This window comes from Lycium ferocissimum, chromosome 5 (genome assembly GCF_029784015.1).
Source record: "Lycium ferocissimum isolate CSIRO_LF1 chromosome 5, AGI_CSIRO_Lferr_CH_V1, whole genome shotgun sequence".
Classification (NCBI taxonomy): Eukaryota; Viridiplantae; Streptophyta; class Magnoliopsida; order Solanales; family Solanaceae; genus Lycium; species Lycium ferocissimum.
The window spans coordinates 33,897,085-33,918,861 of NC_081346.1; the positions used below are offsets into that span (position 1 = coordinate 33,897,085).

The following is a 21,777-nucleotide window of genomic DNA, read 5'->3' on the forward strand; positions in this document are numbered from 1 at the left end:
CCTCTACCTTCATCCAATTTAAATCAAATGCCTGCAACAGCTATTGCAATTGTAGAGGATCGACGAATCGGACTAATTTATACTTCTATATAAACCAGAAATTTTGCCTTCTCAAGATACTTGTTATGAAATTGGTTCGGAAAGTTGCTTTTAACGGATATCGTACGCTTTTGTAAATTGACCTTTTTGCCTCCGTATACGCTTGCCTTAATTCAAGTTTAAATCGATAAGCATTGCCCGATTTAAATTGAATTTATTATTATTACAATTTCAAGTAAATAAGCATTGTATACTAATTTAATTAAGGTATAAAGTAATTAAAATCTTAACAAAGCAACAAATCCAATCAATTCTATTTTTGTTGATTAATTTTATCATGCGCAATTTTCAATCGAAATATGTCATCATCGTTTCTTAATAATCGTGTCGTAGAAGATGATTTTTTTCAAATATTAACAATCTAAACTCAATAAAATCGTTAAATTGAGTTGAATTAAGATTTGTATTTTTACGTATGTCGTAGCAAATAAAATCAATCGAGAAATTTGGCTTGGAACAACGATTTGAATAATGTGAAAAATGGGAACAAGTTTATTGGTTAACTATATGAAAGAAGCAAGGATTCGAGAATAACGATATTTGTTTTTATATGTAACTACGTGGGTAATAACGTTTTTTACTACGTTTGCTCCTGGCGCAATAATTAAAGACCACCATTTTTGGCAAGAAAATCTAAAGCTAACCACCCCTAAAAGAGTGCATTCGCGCCAATTGCCCGAGGGGATCCTAACCCCTTTTACTACCCGACACTTGCATGTTTACCCGCAAGGGGTGAATGAATGCAAAAATTTGTCTAAAACTTGGTATAAATGTCACGTGTCCTTTCTCATCCTCAAATTTTTGAATCTTTTTTCTTACAAAGTTGCACCCCTTTCTTTCCCATCTAACAAAAACATCTCCGACAACCAAACCTTTCCTAATACACCCAAAAATTTGCTTTTGACGGTTAACTTATAAAGGTTTTGCTTATTATAATGGCTAACTACATAACCGGTGACCTCTAGCAAAGAGGTTAGATGTTAATTGATGAGCTCAAATTAATTTCCTTCTCTGAAGATCCAAAAAGTTTCATGCATCGGAAATATGTTTTCTTCGCTTCACAACTCTATTTTGAAGTTATGAGTGGAACTGTGGAAAACCCCAATCTACTTTTCTTTTTGATGAATATACCAAGTTAAAATCACCGATTTTAGGAGTATACATAATGCCATGATAGATCTAGGGTAATGAGTTTTAGTTGATTTAATGTATGAAACTGAAATTTTCTTCTTTCATGGAAAAATTAATCAAAAATCGCATGGCATCAAAATCTTCATGTTTCTGACAGCAGGACCAGTAGAGGAACGAGTAGTTTGAACTTGGAAGGAAGGGCATAGTGATGGTCGCCAGAAACATTTCTCGGCACTATGACGAATTTTTTTTGGTAAGATGCAGCCTAGTAAACATAAGAACGCGAGCATGCTAAAACATTGAACTGAGAGTCACCACAGGACAATAGGTCAAGGTAATCGGCCTAGGACCTTCCTTCATATTAATCATATGGTGAAAGAATCAGAATCTAAATTAGTCAGATCAAATTGAACTCCCCATAAAAAAAGATTTGAACAGAACTTATATATCAGAATTGTTTTGTCACGACCCAATTCCCTCAAAGCTGTGATGGCACCTGCCTATTTCAAGCCCATGTAAACCAAAGCTCTAAACAAACACCACAACACCACCGTAGATCTCCATTAACACCATCATAGATCTCCATTCTCGTCGGCAGGAGCTCGCAACCATTATACATATTTCATACCACTTTTATATAGCTTTATACAAGAAATTGTGAACTAAATTCTAAGCCCTAATTGAGATTCAAAATTGTATTAAAGTTGTATGATACTTATATGTGTGTCGGATAAATCCGGCAACTCATCTCTGATCTCGAGTCGAACTCAATCGATGTGCAAACACGAGCGGCATCGATTTGGCATCTGTAACTTATGGCTTCGATTCGAATTTCATGTAATTATGTTTCATTTTTTTTCTTCCGTTGAGCTACACTTTTGTTATTCCTAGCTATTTGATGTAATTCGTCCTTCTTTTGTTAGTTAAAGAGTATCAATTTGATATGTGGGTCTATGTTAGTATCAATGTGGATCTAGCATTTTGAACTTAGAGGCAAAAGAATTGGAATGAATTGAAGCAGTTTTTTTTTTCTTTAATTTTGTATCCTTTATTCATATTATGTTTCAGGTTGGTGAGATTATTGGAAGATTTGAGATGGCGGCTTACTCTTTGAATGACTTAAAAAATTTCAAATTTTGAAGTGAGATTCAAAATTGTATTAATGTTGTATGATAATTGTATGTTGAGTTTGTCGGAAAAATGAATTTTAAGTTTTGTATATTGTATTATTTGTATGAAAGTTGTGTACAATGTTATTGTAGTTGTATTAAATTTTCAAAAACCTAACATGAATTTTATGTCATAAAAAAAAACATGAATTTTATAAAAAAATTATACAGTTATATACATATTTCATACCGATTTTATACAGTTTTCATACGTGAAATTGTGACCGAAATTCTAGGCAAGCGATACACGAAAAATGTGAGAATTCTAAGCCTTGAGCGAGATATACATATTTCATACACAAAATATTAAGCGAAAATTTTAATCCTTGAGCGAGACATGTGTATTTCATACACAAAAAATTGAGCGAAATATATACATTTCATACAATTTTCACACAAAACTTTGAGCAAAAATTTTCATATATGTTCCGTAAGAAATCTATTATTATCTTTTGTAAACTAAAAAGATTGGCCATATTTCAGAATATACTCTACTTCAAGCGTATATATACGTCATTCTCCCCTCAATTTTACGTACAAATAGAAGCCCATTACATATGGACCCAAGTGCGTACCATCAATATTTAGGTATATCTCATGATGTTTTATTCGCACTAACATCCTAGCTTAGATTTCCCTTTTTCCTTCTCTCTTTGAAATTTAACCCGAACAGATTTGAAGGATTGGATGTTCAGAAGAGGGTGAACTTGCACACATTATATTCCAGCAACTCTATAGTTTAGCAGAAGTAGAGAAGAAAAGTTCCTCTTTGAACTTTCTAACCTCTTTCTAGGTTGTATAAATAAAGGATATTATGATAAAAACCTGAGAATTTTAATTCTTAATGACCAACAATGTGAAAGTAGTTTGAGCGTGCGTATGCCTGCTGATTTTGCTCACTGTGAAATGATCTGCTTTGCTTCGTCAAGGAGGAGTTTTCACCACAATGTCCGTCAATCATATGTACACCAATCCAATTTCTGCTTTCCTCAATGATTACCCAGTTTATCTAGGTCATCAATCCGTGCACATCAGGATGTGGTGCAGAGAGCCATCCATATATCTGAACAAATCTTGAAAGCTCAAATAGTTTCTGATTTTTACTTCAAAGCAGAATATACTCCCCAAGACTAGTTGTTTTTCTGTGCTTGAATACGTGTGCGGCTGTACAGATCTAAGGTATCCTTATGATTGGGATCCAAGCAGAGGGCGGCTTCACTATCCTGGAGAGCATGTGAGAAATCAGCCATTGACTCATGGAATGCTGCTCGAAGATTAAGCATTTGCAAGTCAGGTTTGAAAGAAATGGCTCTTGTAAGCTCCTCCACAGCCTCACTCTCCCTTTGGTCATCCATGAGCACTGTTGCATGCCACATTTAAATTCAGTACCAACAAGGCAACAAAAATTACACCACCTCAATCAAGGCTCAACCTGACCAGTAGGAGCTTTTTATCCTCCTAGTTTCAGTACAAGAATTTTAGGGAAATGCAGAACCAACAATTTCATCCAAATATGGAAGCAAAACAGCCATGCAACTCGAACCATCAATATATATACACAAATAACACATTGTGTTAACCAGCCAATAAATCTTAACGTAATTGAATTTATTCAACAGGATCAAATTTACTTTACTGAAGCCGCCAATGAAGAGTCTAGATCAGTGTTTGATTAGACTGAACCAAAAGCTCTCAATCTTCACGTAATTTCATCATTCACAAAGAAAAAATGGCAACATATTAAATTGACTCCGTAAAAAAGTAGTGAAGAGAATTATGTAGGAGATTGTCCTAGTGTCAAAAAATGCAATCGCTGTTATGACCATTTGATAGGTCACGTGAAAAAAGAAGTGCACGTTGGGTTTGGAGAATTTTAGAATGATGTGTCATATTTTGATTTGGTGTTTTGCCATGTCAACAGCATGTAAACAGCACGCACTTTAGTTGCATCAGATATCATCAATTAGGTGTTTAACAGGCACATTTTGCCATACGTTAGGTGTCGAATAGGTAATAGGCTTAGCTAAGGCGTCTAAATGAACAAAACGCGATAACTTTAATGGCTGTCTATGTATTTTTACCATTTTTATGCATCCACCCTCACTTATTAAGTTTTCTTTACTTGTTTGAGCCATTTTTCATAAATATATATTACTACTGCTTTGGTAGACTATTTTTAAATGTCAAGAAATTAATCGCACTTGATATTTACACTAAATTAATAAATATATTATATGAATTTTTATATATATACTTTCTTACTTAATCATAATTAATTTTAGTATTCTAATCTTATTTTTCACTTAACCATTATTAGTTTCTTTGCATAATTAATTTTAGTATTCTAATCTTATTTTTCACCTAACCATTATTAGTTTCTTTGCATTCTCTGCTATTTCACTTAGCTATGATATTTGCAAACACCGGATGCAAAAAGATTTGTACCATTTATACACACTCTTTTTGGTCCTAAATCCGAATCAAGGTTAGAATATGGTTTTGATAAGCAGCCAAACGGCCTGACACAGAAAGAACTTCTCCCAGAAAGATCAGCACAGCCTTATCACAACTAAAGACTGCACGATTGCAGAATATTTTTACTCAGATACTGGATGGAACCTGCAGTTTAGAAGGAACTCAAATGATTGAAGATATGAACTTTTTGATGCAGAAACTGGAAATTGTGGTATTAGACGAAGATGTGAAAGAATCTATACTTTATATTGGTAGAAAGGATAGAAGACTTACTGTTAAATCATGCTATAAGGTGAAGCTGCGACATGGAAAAGAAGAAGATCACTGACCATGGAAAACGATTCAGAAGATCAAGGATAGCTTGGATTTGCCTGCTTGACACATAATACAATGCAAAGAAGAGGTTCTAAAATGTCTAGTAGATGCTTCCTATACGAAGAATCCAACTAATCACCTTCTACTACACTACAGGCAAGCATGACATATATACAATGTTTCAAAACATATTTGGAGTCCAATTGAGTGATGCCAGAGAATCTGCAGCAAACTCTCAACAATTGACAGGGCAGAGGATATCTAAGAGCCAGAGTCGCAGTTGGAAACCTGTTTATGTATCACTAAGATAATCCGGATAGAAAGAAATTTATAGTATAAAGTCTGGATAGATCTTTAAAATTTAAATTTTTTGGTCTAGGAAGAGTATTGTAAATGATCTTTTGTTTTTTCCTGTTTTGATAATTTAAAAGATATGTAAATAATATAAGATCATTTAAAGGTCTTGCTATATTCCTTATATAAGAGGAGACAAGTCAGCAGTATATATTCTCACAGCACCTCCTTGGTACCGGTTGTTTCTAAGAATAATTTACTTGTCAAAAGAAGAGGAGCTCTCTGCATTTGCCTATTGGGAACAATAGGTTGCCTTCGTCAAAGATGGACAAGATATCAGTGATTAGAGTACTAGGGTAAACAACTTATCTTAAGAAGATTGGGGTATTCATCATATGAAAGAAAATAGCTTGTCAAACCTATGGTGCAATAAAGAGATGCATCTCTCTTAATTGTACTGAATTCAACTGATGCTTTGCCTGAATTAAATATATGAGGCCACCAGCATCTCTTGTTACCTGGTTTATTTTTCTTTGCACTGTAATTTCAAAATTTGGTAAACAGATTTTTAAGAAATTAGACATAAGCAGTCCCCTAAAGTTGTCATGATTTTTCATTTTGACACTTCAACTAGGACTTGTTTCTATTAAACACCTAATGTAAGTTCAAACTGTACCTATTAAACACCTCGCTGACAACAGGTCAAAAAAATAATGTGCATGTAATACACATGCTGATGTAACATGACAAAGTGATGAGTGAAATACGGACATGTGGCATTTGGGCCATGTTAATAAAAGAAGGGTTTTGACCCAAAAACTAAATAGAAATTCGATTTTCACATAAATCACCCTTCCATCGCCTTATTTATGCCCCTTTCTATCACCTTCTCTGCCATTTTCGTTCTTCAGCTGCATACATATCCAGCAGAACCAGATACATTTATCCCAATTTATACACAAGTACTCTCATAGCTTGCCGAGAAAAATGTCAGAGCTTATTGAAAAAAGAAGTCCCAACAACTCCTCTCCCTAGTTGAGCACGTAAATTTCAACTCACCGAAAATTTACTTTCACGGCGGATGTTCATAAAAGTTCTGGTGAGTGTTCTGTGCTTGATGAAGCTTCAATTCAGAGATGGGGATGGAAGTATTTGACATGGGAGGCTGGCACCAAGTTTGTTACCTTTATCAAAAAAAGTTTGTTGGATTTTCCGGGGAGACTACAGTTTTTAGTTGGGCTAATGTAGCAGAAATTAATATTGATTTTGATGACAAGCAGGGGTATTATGATGCGTGAAGATGCGCTGAAGTTCGGAGGTGTGAGAGATTGGCGGTCGTAGGAATTAGAAGAGGTAGAGGTAGGCCGAAGAAGATCTGGGGGGAAGTGATTAGAGAGGACATGACACAACTTCGCCCTAACTGAGGACATGACCTTAGATAGGAAGCTTTGGAGGTCGAGATTAGGATAGAAGGTTAGTAGGTAGCTGAGTTTCGTCGCGCTGTGTGTGAGGCAGGTAGCGGGCTAGACTTTCCATCCTCTCTCTCCTTTTCGTAGTGGTATTATTTTGTATCTCGTAGATCAGTATCCTTACGCGTGTATTACTATGTATTGCTCCATTTGTTCTGTATCTTGATAGTTTGTTGTCGTATTTCTCTTACAATCCTGCACTGATTATATTTCTTTTGAGCTGAGGGTCTATCGGAAACAACCTCTCTACCCCATAAAGGTAGAGGTAAGGTCTGCGTGCATCTTACCCTCCCCAGACCCCACTTGTGGGATTACACTGGGTATGTTGTATGTAAATTAGTGTGTAGTATGTTATCTACTGCTTTTTGCCACTAGTGTTTCGACTCTGTTCGTTCTACTTGAAAAGAAGGCCCTTTTTTCTCTTCAACTATTTTCTTCTTATTTCCCTTTTTCTTTCTTATTTTCAGAAAATGAAAGTTCATGGAGAAAGGTGGCAGCAGAAGAAGGAAGGAGGAGGAGGATGGCAGCAACAATGGAGGTGGCGTAATGGAGGACTGAGGAGAGAAAATATGGTTTTTCAAGGAAAAGCAAACAAGGAAAAATATTATTTGGATCAACTCCTGTTCCCTAAGGCATTTTTGGAACACGTTTTTTTTCCATATCGGCAGTTTGTGTTCAATAGGCACACTTTAAATCATATTTGAAGTGTCTAATAAGAACAAATTCTAGTTAAGGCGTCAAAATGAAAAATCATGGCAATTTTAAGGGGCCACTTATTTATTTGGCCAATAGGTTTTATACAACAGGACGGCAGGACCTTTGCGGAAAAAAGAAAGAGTGTTTTCACCAAAAATGTGATTCTGCTGACCTCATTCAAATTGTAAGAGTCCTAGATCTCAATCCTGAGAAGAAGAAAAGAGAAGGTATTCTCCTATATAAAGAAGGCTCTTTCAAGTGATTTTATTTCACTGAGTTTTTCTCTTATCAGTCTGGACATGGTCGTTCATCCTTTATCGACGGTGATAATCCTTCCAAAAAGTGAGTTACATTTTCAATAAAAGATTCATCCGTTCAAGCCCAGTCCACAAGCAACAAATATTGCTTCCTGTTTGTGAACCTTCTTTAGGTTACACCAGGAATATATATCACAATTAGTAATAGAAACCAAGAAAAGATTTATAATCATAGTGGAACTTCACTTCAAATTCACATCATCATCCTAGAGTTAGAATTTTAGCAATCTCTTCCTGAACAAAATTGGTTACTAACAAGCAAGGGGTGGGAATGTGATAATATACCTGCAGCCCTGTATCTGTATGGGTAAGTCCTTAAAGGATCCAATACTGTAGCCATGCTGAGATCACTATTTGCCATGTCACGATCACAATACTCTGACCGTTTTTCATAAGCAGATGCTTTGTTCTGAGCCTTGTCTATCAGCTTTGTCATTTCCTCATAAGCAGCTTTCCTATCGTTTTTGAGATGATATACACGTGCTAACCCTTGATGCGCTCTTGTATGCTTTATCTCGAGGGCACTAACATAGCAGTCTGCTGCGAGGTCCAACTTATTGCAATCCACGTAAATACTTCCTAGATTATTTAATGCCTGAAAGACTACAATAACATGAATAAATTCATCTACAGAAACATCACCAAGAGAAATAGAACTAGTTTGGAGAAATGACCCACTTGTCCCTTGCGAAGACCATCTGAAGGACATTTAAGTGCTTCCTCCAACAGTTGGATGACATAAGATGAAGATTCAGAATCCAGAGTTGTATCGGCTAGAGCGTATGCTTTAAGGAAAAAGGCTTCGAATGACCTTTGGAGAGAAATGGATTCCTCAGCCTTAGCAAGTGCTTCTTCACGATGTCCAGTGTCATATAAAATCCATCCTTCATACACAAGCCTTTCATATGAGAAGGTGGAATGATTCAGGGCAAGGCGCAAACTGCGCATTGCAGCTTTTTGACAATTTAACCTGCAAGTAAAATGTGTTAGGTAATAGGATGTGCTTCTATCATGGAAAGTTAGCCCATGATAAGGCTTTTCTGTCTAAGAATGACCTATATATTTCCAGCCAGTCCCCAAAATCTAATTTATATGTCATCCACATTTATCGATTCAATCCAAATAAAGATAGTTACAATAAAGTTGTTTCGTATGTTATCCATTTCAATTTTCTCAACATGATCTCATAACTTAAAGCTGGGCTTAATGTGCTACTTCATGCAGTTTGAGCATAACATACCATATGTGACGGCAAAATATGGTTCTATAAAAGTCTATCTCTCATCACATTGACCAGTCTTTTCCTTTTTGCTTGGTCGGAATTGTGCATACAGCATAAACTTGCAGCAAAAATAAAAAATTACCGTAATAGGAGCAGAGATTGCCTGAATCGCAGAATGCTCCTCCCAGGATCATTTATGAGCATCTGGTGTATAACAGCCAGTGAACCAATATCATCAACAGATGACCATCGATCATAGAGTTGCATCCAGCAATCTGCAGGACTCCATGGCTGAACGTGCAGACTGAGAAGCTCAACCAGGTGGTCAGCCCTCATTTTTCCAAGAAACATCATATAGTTTGGCTCTAGAGTCAACAATGCCCGGATATCTCTTATAGCAGATTCATAATCCTCAAGTGCAATAAAAAACCAAGCCCGCAGTTCAAGGCAGTCTGGAGAGACCTTAAAACCAACAATTCTATTTATCTCCACGATAGCAGCCTCAATCTGGCTCTCTTCCACCATCGTAATGGCTCTGTATTTGTATGGAAAAGAAAGGGTGGGATCCAATCTGGTGGCATCATTGACATCCAAAATCTTTTGTCTGCCTACGCTGTACAAAGACCTCTCTTGGTACATCCACCCTGTAGGTTTATTCTCTGAAATAATACCATTAATTAGCTCAAACGCCAAAAACCGCCGCCCTTGCTTGAATTTAGTTCGTGCAACACCTACTAAAGAATAAACATGACCAGCCTCAATTGCCATCTCAAAACAATGCTGAGCTTCCTTGTAATCCTTCCTTTCAAGAAACACACACCCAAGTTGATGCAAAGCTAGTGCCTTTTGCCATCTTTCACTAGCACACTCCTTCAATCTCTCCAACAACATAACTGTAACTTTGGACGTCATGTTATCTTCTAATGCTACATGGCTAAGGAAATAATATAACAGAAAAGAAGCTTGCCCAACAACAGGGGCAAGTCTCTCTCTAGCTGCAGAGCTACAAAATGTGTTGAGAACTTTTGGATTATACAAATAACCTGGAAGCTCTCTTAGCATCAGCTGCAGGCAAGACGCCATGAGCACATGTGCTCTCTCCTCCAGAGCATAATCAATAAGAAGCAATGCCTCATCGATATCAGAAACCAAAGAGGCCAAGTAACAATCAGAAGCAGATTTCATTTCCTCACAACAGAATCTATTTGCAAATGAAAGAAGCTCAAGAAGTATGTTGGCTGGGTAAGAATCTAATCTTCTTGTCCTACTAAAGAAATCTACAGCTCTCATTCCATCCACAGATATACCAATGTGTGTAAAATCAATTCTTTCCTTATCAGACTCAATGAAATGACCATACAACATTGATTTTAATGGAGCAGAAAGAGCTGCAATTTTACCTCTAATACAGTTGATTTCCTCTTTGCCTATGCAGAAGCAAACTTGTGAGTCTGAGTTACCAAAATGAGAGATCTCAATCTCATTATTAGGTGCTCCAAGTCCATGATGACATTGGCAATGACCAAAAACAGGATCATAGCCATGTAGCAAAGCAGCCTTGGGGCATTCAACAAGTCTTCCAATACAATCCAAAGCTGATGATCCAACTAACTCATCCTCTCTCCTCTCAAACCTCAACCAAGCTGACAAAACCACCTTGGAATGCACATCAACAGCATGACGACGAGCCGATTGAAGACACCTACGCAGCAACTTTGGATCACCAAGGCTGTACAACACAGCGTACTGCTCTACATAAACCAAAGCCTTACCAAAATCATGGGTCATCTCAACTTTGCGGTAAAGCTCAGCTAAAGATTCAACAAAATCAACAGATTTGAGACAAGGCTCAACTTGGGGCTCAAAAGAATCACTTCTTGGAAGCCCATAGGGAAGAAAAGCTGTTGATCGTGACACAGTATCAGCAGATTCTGCCAAAATGGAGTTGATTGTAGGGTACTGGAGCTTGGGAAAAGGGTTACTAGTGGAAGTTTGAGATGGGTTGTAAGCATGGACTTGAGTAGTCTTACAATGGTCTTTGAGCTTGAAACCACGCATACTGTGAGACAGTTGACGGATGAGACTAACAAATCTTGATTTCGAAATTTCACAACATTCCTCCTTTCCTTCACTTTCATTCTCTGTACAAGTAGACATGAATCTAATAACTAATCCCCTTGTCAATAATTTAATTGACTGTTCAACTTTTGCTCTGCATATATCACCACCATACAAAAGAGTTGAGGTAAGAGGGCGTGCGTGGTGGTGATATGCAGGTTCAACCATCAACTGTGGCGTGATTTGTTATAAACTTTCATCTGACTTGTGAGCATTATATCACCACCATATAATGCATTATGTTTAGTTTATATTCCAATCTTGAATAACGCCAGCTTGTCACATCACTATATCAGGCGACGTGTGTGATGACAATTGCTCCCCCTGTTTCTGCTTTTTTAAATAAAAATAATACTCCATAATATATTTTAATTTAGAATTATCTTATGATACTTGGATAACGTTAGGGTGTGTTTGGTACGGAGGAAAACATTAATTTTCTCATCTTTGGTTGGACAAAATTTTTGAAAAATATTTTTCTAGGACAATAAGTTACTTAAAAATGAGAAAAATTATTTTCTAGTGAAAGTAGAGGAAAACAAATTCAATGAATAGCATTCCACACAAATTGTTTTTTCCCAACTCTCCAACACACCTATCCCCCACCCCCATCCTCCATGGCCTTATCTCCACCACCCCTACACCCTTAATTGTAGTCAAACCAACTATCATGTCTTTCGCCGCAACTCTAGAAATAAGAAGTTTAGCTACTCATGGTTCTAGATGAAGAACAAGAATTCATGAGTAATCTAGGGTTAAAAAGAAGAAAATAAAATAAACCTAGAGAGAGAAAGTAAAGACGACGGCTTACAAATCTTCGAAAAATCCCAACACACCCTTTACAATTAATAAAAACGTCTATTTACAGTCTAGGTTAAAAGCTAAAATAAGTTGACCTAATCCCGATCGAAACGAGAAACTGCGCTTAACTCCGCTTTCCTTCCGTGATGCAAAATGATCGCCTGCATGTTGTGCCTTGTGCTTTTCTTCCGCGATGCGGACGAAAAGCTTGATTGTGTAACTTGGTTAGAGACTTGTTTTGCTCGTTTTCTTCACGCTATGCGGACGAATAGCCTGATTGTGCATTTCAGAGAGTTGTTTATCTCGCTTTCTTCTCGCGATGCAGATGAAAAGAGGGGTCTTTAGTTCTTCATTTCTTCTCTACTTTTTCGTACTTCTCACGTCGCCACCGTCACGACCCAACCGGAGGGCCATGACGGGCACTCGGAGCTAACCTACCGAGCACTACCTGACATACATGCATCATATAATCATACCTGAGTAGGCCATAATGCTAACTGGTAGATATCATAAACTATAAGGGACACAAGCCCAAGAGATATATGTATATATGTCGTCAAACTGAACCCAAGTATACAAGCCGACAAGGCTATCAAAATAATAATACAACAAAATAGGGACCGAGAAGGTCATAGGACATCTAACTGTACATATCTGTCTACGAGCCTTTACATGGAGTGCATAACATAATAAGGACGGGACAGGACCCCGCAATGCCCATATATACACAAAAGAATCATACCAACTGAACTACAGCTTCGGAACAAGTGGAGTGCTCCTGTACAAACGCTGAGATGGCAACCTAAGGGTCTGAACCGTCTCCCTGTCTACCTGCGGCCATGAACACAGCATTCACAAACAAAAAGACGTCAGTACAAATAATGTACTGAGTATGTAAGTGTCACGAGGGCCATGACGGGCACCCAGTGCTAACCCACCGGGGTACCTCTTATCGTACATTTGTATTCACATCTAGGTGGACCACATAGCTTACTCATGAATGCTATACATCAATAATGCTAAACTCATTGGGCAACAACACATTTATACCGTTATTAACAACTATGCCCACATTAATATACATAAGCCGACTAGGCCATCAAAATGATATACAAAATATAAACCGACGATTGTGGCTACAAGACATCTAACCATACACAATCGTGTCTATGAGCCTCAAGAAGAGTAAGTAACATCATATAGGCAGACGGACCCCGCCGTGCCCATGTATGTACACAAAAGAATAATACCAAAAGCTGTAGCTCCGGATGAAATGGAGCTCCTCTAAGTAGTCCCTGAATAAGAAAGCTATGGCTCAAACATGTCCCCCCGGCCACCTGCGGGCATGACGCAGCGTCTACAAACAAAAGGACGTCAGTACGAATATTGTACTGAGTATGTAAAGCATAATCAACATCATAATAGGAGCATAAGAGATAGCATAAGAAACAGCATAAGATGGGAGAATCGGGAGATAGTAACGCCATCATCATCATTACTTACTTGTCTTTCACAGGGACCTTCCATTTCTAATAAGTGCTCGTGTACATACATACAAACATATACATATATCTATATCCGTATCTGTATTCTTATCCGTATTCATATACATATTCATAGCCATAGCATACGCGACCATGGAGGTTCGGTGGTTTCACATACCTGGCTTATGACAAAGCTCGGTGATTATACATACTAGCCCTACCAAGGCTCAGTGGTATCCGTACCCAACTGCAGTGGTGCGCGCGCAATAGTTATTATACCCGGCCATATAAGCTCGGTGTTACATCATAGTCATACATACTTAGACACGTATACTTGAGAGTCCATAAGTATCATCAACATCATTACCATTATCGTTTTTGGTTACGTCTATCCTTGGAGGGTCAACTATCATATAAAGGATGCAATGGAAATCATGAAAGTATCGTGGTTCATGAGTTTTAGTGGCTTCAGAGATAGAATCATTTGGAGGACATTATAGAACTCATGAAAGGATGTATATATAGCTAAGGAACCATGCCTTACTGAAAGAAGGGTTAGCCTTACATATGTCTTTGTCTTCTTAACTGTCTAACGTTCACCGTTGAAGCTTGAATAATCTACATTTAGAAGGATTCACACTATGGTTAAGCCTTAATGATACTTTTAAATTCAAACTAGAATAATTCATAGCCTAATGAAAATTGGGCAGCATTTCCCCTATTTCGTCAACTTCCACCATATCACAAAACAACTCCCAACGACCATAATAACATCCATAATACACTCATAATATCCAATTCAAGTAATCACATTACACTAAGCCTTCAATATTCACCCCCATGTTCAACTCATACTAGCAATTTCATACCCATTTTAGCACATTTACATATGACGCTTCTTCATCACCATTATTACCTTCCATAACATAGTTATATTCATATCATACTAAGAATCATGACTCCATATAGATTACTACTCATAAACATCATAAAATCTACATTTAGACTTCGCTTTCTACTTTCTTCTTCTACCTAAGTCTTTCAACCTCTCCATAATCCAAATAACATGAAATGATCATAAAACTTACCTTTGATTGAATAGGAATAACCTTTGGATGGAAATACTTCACTTGAAGAAAAACCCTAGCTTTAATCCATAAAGTTTTCTTGACTCTAGCAACCCCAAGAGCTTCCTATACTTGATTCCCTTGGATTAATGATAAGAGCCTTTGATTTCCCTCGAATTCTTGTATATGGAATGTATGGAATGTTCTAGAGACTTGGAGAGAAGTGGAGAAGTGTGAAAAATGAAAATAATGAAGTGGGATCACATTTATATACTTGAAAATAACTCAGCCCCTCGGGTGTTATACAGACACTTATACGGTCCGTATAACATTGTACGGTCCGTATAAGTGGCTGTGGTTCACCATTATGAAAAACATCTTCTTGCTGGGGGTTATACGGACCCTTTATACGGACCCCTTATACGGACCGTATAAAGTTATACGGACTGTATAAGTGGTCGTATAACTCCACTTCCCTGAAATGGTTTCCGTTGTTTCGTTTGATCTCCAATCCTTATGCAACCTTCTTAACACTTGTTTAACACTTTATTACCAATCTAAGGAGAGTTATAGCTCTTCTTTAGGACATCATTAAGTCAACATTAGCTCGGTAGTTTACGAAACTTTCCAAAACACAACATATACTTTGCCCTTCTTAAGGGACTTTCTCCTCTTACTTCCAACATCTTTGAAATCTTAGCTAGGATCGTTAAATAACCTTTCTTACTTATAGAAACATCGCATTTGTCTCACCCTGCATTATTCTATCCATCACATGACGACATGAAATTTTTTCGAGGTGTAACAGTAAGGCATGAATAACAACACAATAAAGATATGAAAGTAACAAGAGATAAGAGAGATAACCTGTAAATCTGAATGCCTCTTAAGGCGAATGTCATGCATGCTTTCCTTTTAAAAAAAATATTTTCATACGTATACATATATCATAATACTGTACCCAACCATATAGGCTCGGTGTCATCCGTACGCGGCCCTAATAAGGCTTGGTGTTATCCGTACCAGTAGTGTAGTGGTGTGCGCGATAGGTGTCATACCCGCCGACAATAAGCGTGGCTCGGTGTGAGAAAATATATATATATATATATATATATATATATATATATATATATATATATATATATATATATATATATATATAAAGCATACATGAGAGCTCAAAGAAACGTATGATTCTATCAGAGTGACGTAAGGTCGGTAAACCTCCGATTACCGTTATGAAACTATCATCATGAGCATATCTCACCTTGAAGGAAAAATAACCATAAGATGAGATCAACATCAATAAATAAGATCAGTAACTATAAGTCAAGATCAATAATCATGAGACAAAGATCAATAATATCATAAGAGCACCAAGAACCATAAGCTTCTAGTATTTCTAGGAATAGGGACATTATAGATATCATTTATGTGGGTTTGTATTAATAAGATCATGCCAAAAGAAAGAAAGGGACAGCCTTACATACCTCGTCGACTACTTAACCACTCAACGTCTATCCTCTAGAGCTTGCAAATCTACATTCAAGATGATTCACACTAAGATTAAGTCGTTGACTCGCTTATAAGGTCAAACTAAACTATTAGGTTAGCTAACGAAATTTGGGTAGCATTTCCCCTGTAGCACCTACTTCCATCAAACTCCAAAACAACTCCCAAACATCAATAACAACATCAACAATATCATACATAATAAATTACATTCAAACTAGACTCAAATCCATCCAAAACTTCTTTTCAAATTCAATCCATAGCCATCAACTACAACACAACACTTATGACTTTTTCTCCATAACTCTTTTCACTTATAAGACTTGTTTAACCTTCAAATCAGCTCAACATAAGAAACAAGATGAAAAAAATACCTTATACTTGAAGAACTTTAGCCACACACAACTTACTCCAAAGCTTATTCACCACAACTTCAACTAGAAGCAAGAACCAACACTTTTTATGAACTAGTTGAGGATTTATGGCTTGATCTTCTCTTGATTTGATTTGGGATGTTTATGGGTGTTAGAGAGAGCTTAGAGAGACACTAGGGATCTATTTTGATGAAAAAAATAACCCCAAGTCGTGGGAAATCAATTTATAGGCCAAAAAAAAATTGTCCACAGACTTTCAATGTCACGACCCGACTAAGGGGCCATGACGGGTACCCGGAGCTGACTATCGAGCACCACTCATTATGCTAGTCGTCATACCCAACCTGAACATACACAATCTTGAATGCAACATATGCATATATATATATAAGCCCTGATGGCTACAAAAATGATATACAAAATATACACTGATATATCCATAAGACATCAACTACCCACATATCCGTATCTACGAGCCTCTACTAGAGTACTGTGTCATAAAGATGGGACAGGACCCCGTCATACCCAAATGTATACACAAAATAATATGACCATAAGTAGCACCTCCGGAGTAGTGGAGTGCTCCTGTAAACCTGCTGATAAAATAAGCTCCTACGGGTCTGCACCGTCTCCCTGTCTACCTATGGGCATGAACACAGCGTCCAAAAGAAAAGGACGTCAGTACGAAAAGTGTACTGAGTATGTAAGGCATGAATAATACCAACATAATAAAGAAATGATGAACATAAGGCGAAGATATAACCTTCGTATCTTTTAATGGAAAATACATGTTATGCATATCAGATATACTATCATCGTTAACACGCGTCCGGGTAACTATCACATGCCGCCCACTAGTGGTGTCATGTCCGGCCATCTAGGCACGGTGTTATCTTAAGCCACCCGCCTTCGCGGTGTCATGCCCGGCCATCTAGGTACGGTGTAATCTCATCATCATGTACTTATCATACATCATGCATTAGAACTCAATTAAAGCTACAACTCTATCAGGGTGACATAAGGTCGAGAACCCTCGATTCCATTATGGAGTAGTCGTGATCATCATGCCTCACCTTGAAGGGACTAGCATTATAAGGTCAGTCTAGCAATAATGAGTAATGTCAAGGAATCGTATAAGGATCATTAGCTTCATAAAAATATCATATCATGAGCTTTAGAATCTCTAGACTTAGAATTGTCACACCCCTAATCCAATAGGGTGTGATGGGCACCCGACCCTTACCTAGGGCCGAGCGAACCCGCTGACTCTCGTGACATCCATACTCATGCTGAGCTGGGCCCTTAAATCGTACAATGGAAACATAATAAAGACTTTTACAAAACATGCTTTTGATCTTCCTGAACTCAAATAAAATCAGTAATCATAAGAAAACTGTAAATATAATGCATAACAATACATCGGCTTATAGAGCCTCTTACAAGACTGACATATCATACATGACACTGTCTGCAAAGTCTCTAACACGGAATATGATACCATAACATAATACGCTGACTCGGCAGCACTCCGGAGAAAGTGGAGCTCGCCAATCTTACGGAACATCTTCTACTAATATCCTCGGCTCATGCGGGGTGTACTTGCGCGACATGAAACGCGACCTTCGAAGAAAGGGGTCGGCACGGAATATGTACTGAGTATGTAAAGCATGAAATATAGTAAGCAGGATCATACTGAAGTAAAGAGTAAAGAAAATCATAAAACTTGCCTTTAAAACATAAATCATGCATGCCGATATCATAAAATCATCATATGTACATATAACGTGCCCCGCCCTACAAGGAGGGACGCGTAATTAAAATCATCATATGCATGTACATGTAACGTGCCCTGGCCCTCTAGTGAGAGACGCGGTAAAGGGAATCATCATATGCCATCCTGGCCACCTCCCCCATATCATCATATCATATAGCGTGTCCCGGCCCCGCTAGCAAGGGACTCGGTAAGTAACGTGCCCCGACCCTCTAGTGAGGGATGCGGTGAACAATGCAGAGGAATGTGCACGAATACATGTCCTGGCCCGGGATGCAGTGAAAGACATATTGAGCTTGGCACGAGCAGAGTAGTGAGAAACCATATGCACATAAAACATTATCAAAGACTCAATGAAGTAATCTAAACGGATCCTCATTTGAAAACCGGGACAGTAATTATATCAATTATCTTATCAAATACCTTTCGGACGCTACTCAGAAACATATCAAACATCATAAACATATAGAAGAACCATAGGGATCATAGTCATACGTCAAACCAATCCGAGTCCGCCTCGGAAAGTTACGGACCTTATTCACTTTAGGTCTATCTACGAACATATCGAAGCAATCTGAGCTCTTCGGTGAAAGTTACGCTCGTTCGTAGTTACGGAATCGTTTAAGAACAAAACTCTTTTGAAAACAAAACTTTTATGCAACTTTTGAAACTTAGTCATTCAAAACATAAAAACCATAATTCGACTACATTAAGAATACGAATATCAAGAAACAAATAAGGATCATAGACATGCTCGGATTGCGAGAATAGAGTTACCTAGAGACTCGTGTCATCACTTACTTTTAACTAAGACATGCCAAAGAAAGAAAGGTTGAGCTTTACATACCTCGTTCGCTTCTTACGCTAGTCAAGCTTAAGCCTCGGCTTCTCACGATCTACACAACGTCATTAGGCATCAACCATTAGTCATAAACACTTACGAATCCAATTCCAACTAACACCTTATTTACAGAAATTCCGGCAGCATTTTCCCTATATATTCAACCAACCCCGAGAATTCAACTCGGCCCAAATCATCAACAACAATACCAACAATCATGCTACCAACATCAATAACCCATTCAAACGCATTCTAGTATTAGCAATTCTTCTCTACATAACTCATCAACATTCCATCTACATTCAAATAAGCTACGTGCATTCAAACCAACATCATTGATCATACGTCCAAGTGTTAATCCGAGACCATTCAAACACGATTTAAGGACATTTCAAGCAATCCACACAATATCCAAACAGCCCGGCCAACATGTAATGCCACCCGAAACTTACCATATTCCATAAGAGCAATGGCAACACATTTCATTCTTCCTAATTCATGAACTACACCAACAATCCGCATGCTAACGATCGTCATTCTCATGAACACAAGAATCTATATTAAAATCATATTGATCTCCAAAACATACCCACAACAATTTCACCTTCAACATGAGCCATTAAACTCTCATTATCATCATAAAGTCCACAACAACAATAACCCAAAATACTAAATAAAATTGATTCATCCCTTGCCATACCAAATAGCCCATATTCACGGTCACAACATCAACATCATCATTTCATGAATTTTGTTCATTTCAACACATTACAACATGCTCAAACGTCCATAACACATGCAAGAAAGGATTGAACCTTACCTTAGCACTAGTTTTCCTCTCGGCTAGGACAACACTTTGCAAGAACGGATGGTTTTCTTGTTCCAACAACTACCCCACGTTGTAGAGGACCCTCCAATTAGTTGAAAAGCTTGAAGAAATTATTTTTTTTCCTCTCACTTTCCATGGACTGAGTTCGGCCAGCCCCTTGGCCGAACCTCTCTCTCTTTCTTTTTTTCTCTTGAATTTTCTAGAGCTTATGGATGATGAATTGTCTTGTTTGGTCATGGCTCATATATATATATATATATAGAGAGGCACATGACCGGCCATGCCTCTTTTTTTTTTTTTTTCCTTTTCTCCAAATTTCTAGAATTTTCCCAAGTTATCAAAGATGAATAACTTGTCTTGCCTTGTCATCTTTGTCCATGTGCATACTTAGCCCTTACAAAATATAAGATGAACACATGTACATCTTCATGGCTTAAAATAATTAGCCAACCATGGGTGGGACCCACGGCCACTTGGATTCTCCAAGAAGTCATGAACTAATAATGATTTCCAAATTCCACGTTCGCCCTTAACATTCCATGCCAATAATAATATTCATAAGCGACTTATACATTAAAACCGAATCGGAGGTCACAAGTCTCTACCGCGTCTTCCGACATAGTCTTGTCCTTAACTTATTACGGTTGGCTCGGAATGTCCCAACGTACAAAATGCAGGATATAACAAGAATCATCGTCAGCATTATCATATTCGTAACGTATCTCTTATCTTTATCTCATGAGGATCTCTTTATAAACATAGACTCATAGTTTCCGGAATGTAAGAAGGTCATGGAAAAAAAAACAAAGGAAGTCATGTCATAGAAATCATGCATTGGAAAAAGGAGGGACTAGCCTCACATACCTTTGTATCTCTTTAACTCTATCGTCTAATTGCGTGCCCCTCAAGCTTGCGATTCTACCTTCAAGGGAATTCATACTAAGATTAGATAATTGAAGACATACTCAAGCTTAAGCTAGAGTGACTAAGAGCTAACGAAAATTGGGCAATATCCCCATTGTTTCAACCACTTTCTCCAACTGTAACAATTTCCAACCATCAATAACAACACCTATAATATTCTAATCAATTACCTCTTTAAGCTAAGCATTATTCAATTCTGACAGTTCCCCTCCAAGGATATCCATAACCATAATTATAATACAACATCATATTTATTCCTCACATAACATTTCCTCAACGTCATTAGCATCATCTCTAACGATATTATATTCATCTCATACTAAGAATCATGATTCACATTAACTTACTACCCAACATACCATTATTTTCATATTTAAGCTCATATTCCACTTTCTTCCATAATCCAAGTCTTTTAACCACTCAATATTCTCAATAACATGAAATAAACATAAAACTCACCTTAATCACTTAGGAACAAGCTTTGAGTCAATCTACTCCATTAGAATGAAATCCCCCACTTGAATACCAAAGAAATTCTTGCTCTTCACAAACCCTAATAGGCTTCCTAGTACATGAATCTCTTAATCTTTGCTTTTGATTTTGGTTTTTGGTATAGATTTGTTGTAGAAATAGAGGGAGGATTTTGGAGAGTTCTAGAGAGATGTAGGATCTATTTTTGGGAGAATAATGGAATAAAAATGTGGGATCTTATATTTATAATCAGGGCTGGAAAATTCCAGATCCGCGGGTCGACGGTCCGTCAACATGTCCCGTCGAACTGCCGCCTGAGATGCATGATTGCAGAACCCTATCGACGGTGCCAGATGATGGCTCGTCGACGTGTCGAGGTCATCCTTTGGGCCATCGAC

The 21,777-nt window shown here is 37.6% G+C and overlaps 1 protein-coding gene across 4 annotated transcripts; it reads right to left on the bottom strand.

The window, feature by feature from the left end:
* Positions 1–3,094: 3,094 nt before the first annotated feature.
* On the bottom strand, positions 3,095–11,478 carry LOC132056743 (ethylene-overproduction protein 1-like). 4 transcript variants are annotated; one of them, XM_059449067.1, is made up of 4 exons: positions 9,330–11,478; positions 8,644–8,935; positions 8,251–8,560; positions 3,095–3,759 (listed from the first exon to the last, which is right to left on the bottom strand). In XM_059449067.1, exons 1-4 carry the CDS (start codon positions 11,471–11,473, stop codon positions 3,530–3,532), a joined length of 2,976 nt encoding a protein of 991 aa, XP_059305050.1. In that variant the 5' UTR covers positions 11,474–11,478; the 3' UTR covers positions 3,095–3,529. The 4 variants fall into 4 exon arrangements, with proteins under 4 accessions (XP_059305050.1, XP_059305052.1, XP_059305051.1 ...); XM_059449069.1 differs by lacking the exon at positions 3,095–3,759 and adding an exon at positions 3,835–3,857; XM_059449068.1 differs by lacking the exon at positions 3,095–3,759 and adding an exon at positions 4,782–5,245.
* Between the last annotated feature and the right edge of the window lie 10,299 nt (positions 11,479–21,777).

What these genes read in the sequence shown, in the direction of transcription:
- LOC132056743 (XM_059449067.1), bottom strand. Translation starts at nt 11,473, where the DNA reads ATGGTTGAACCTGCATATCACCACCACGCACGCCCTCTTACCTCAACT. An exon ending in CAATCTCTGCTCCTATTACG is followed by an intron (nt 8,936 to 9,329) that starts GTAATTTTTTAT and finishes TTTTACTTGCAG; the next exon opens with GTTAAATTGTCAAAAAGCTG. An exon ending in ATACAGATACAGGGCTGCAG is followed by an intron (nt 3,760 to 8,250) that starts GTATATTATCAC and finishes GGCATGCAACAG; the next exon opens with TGCTCATGGATGACCAAAGG.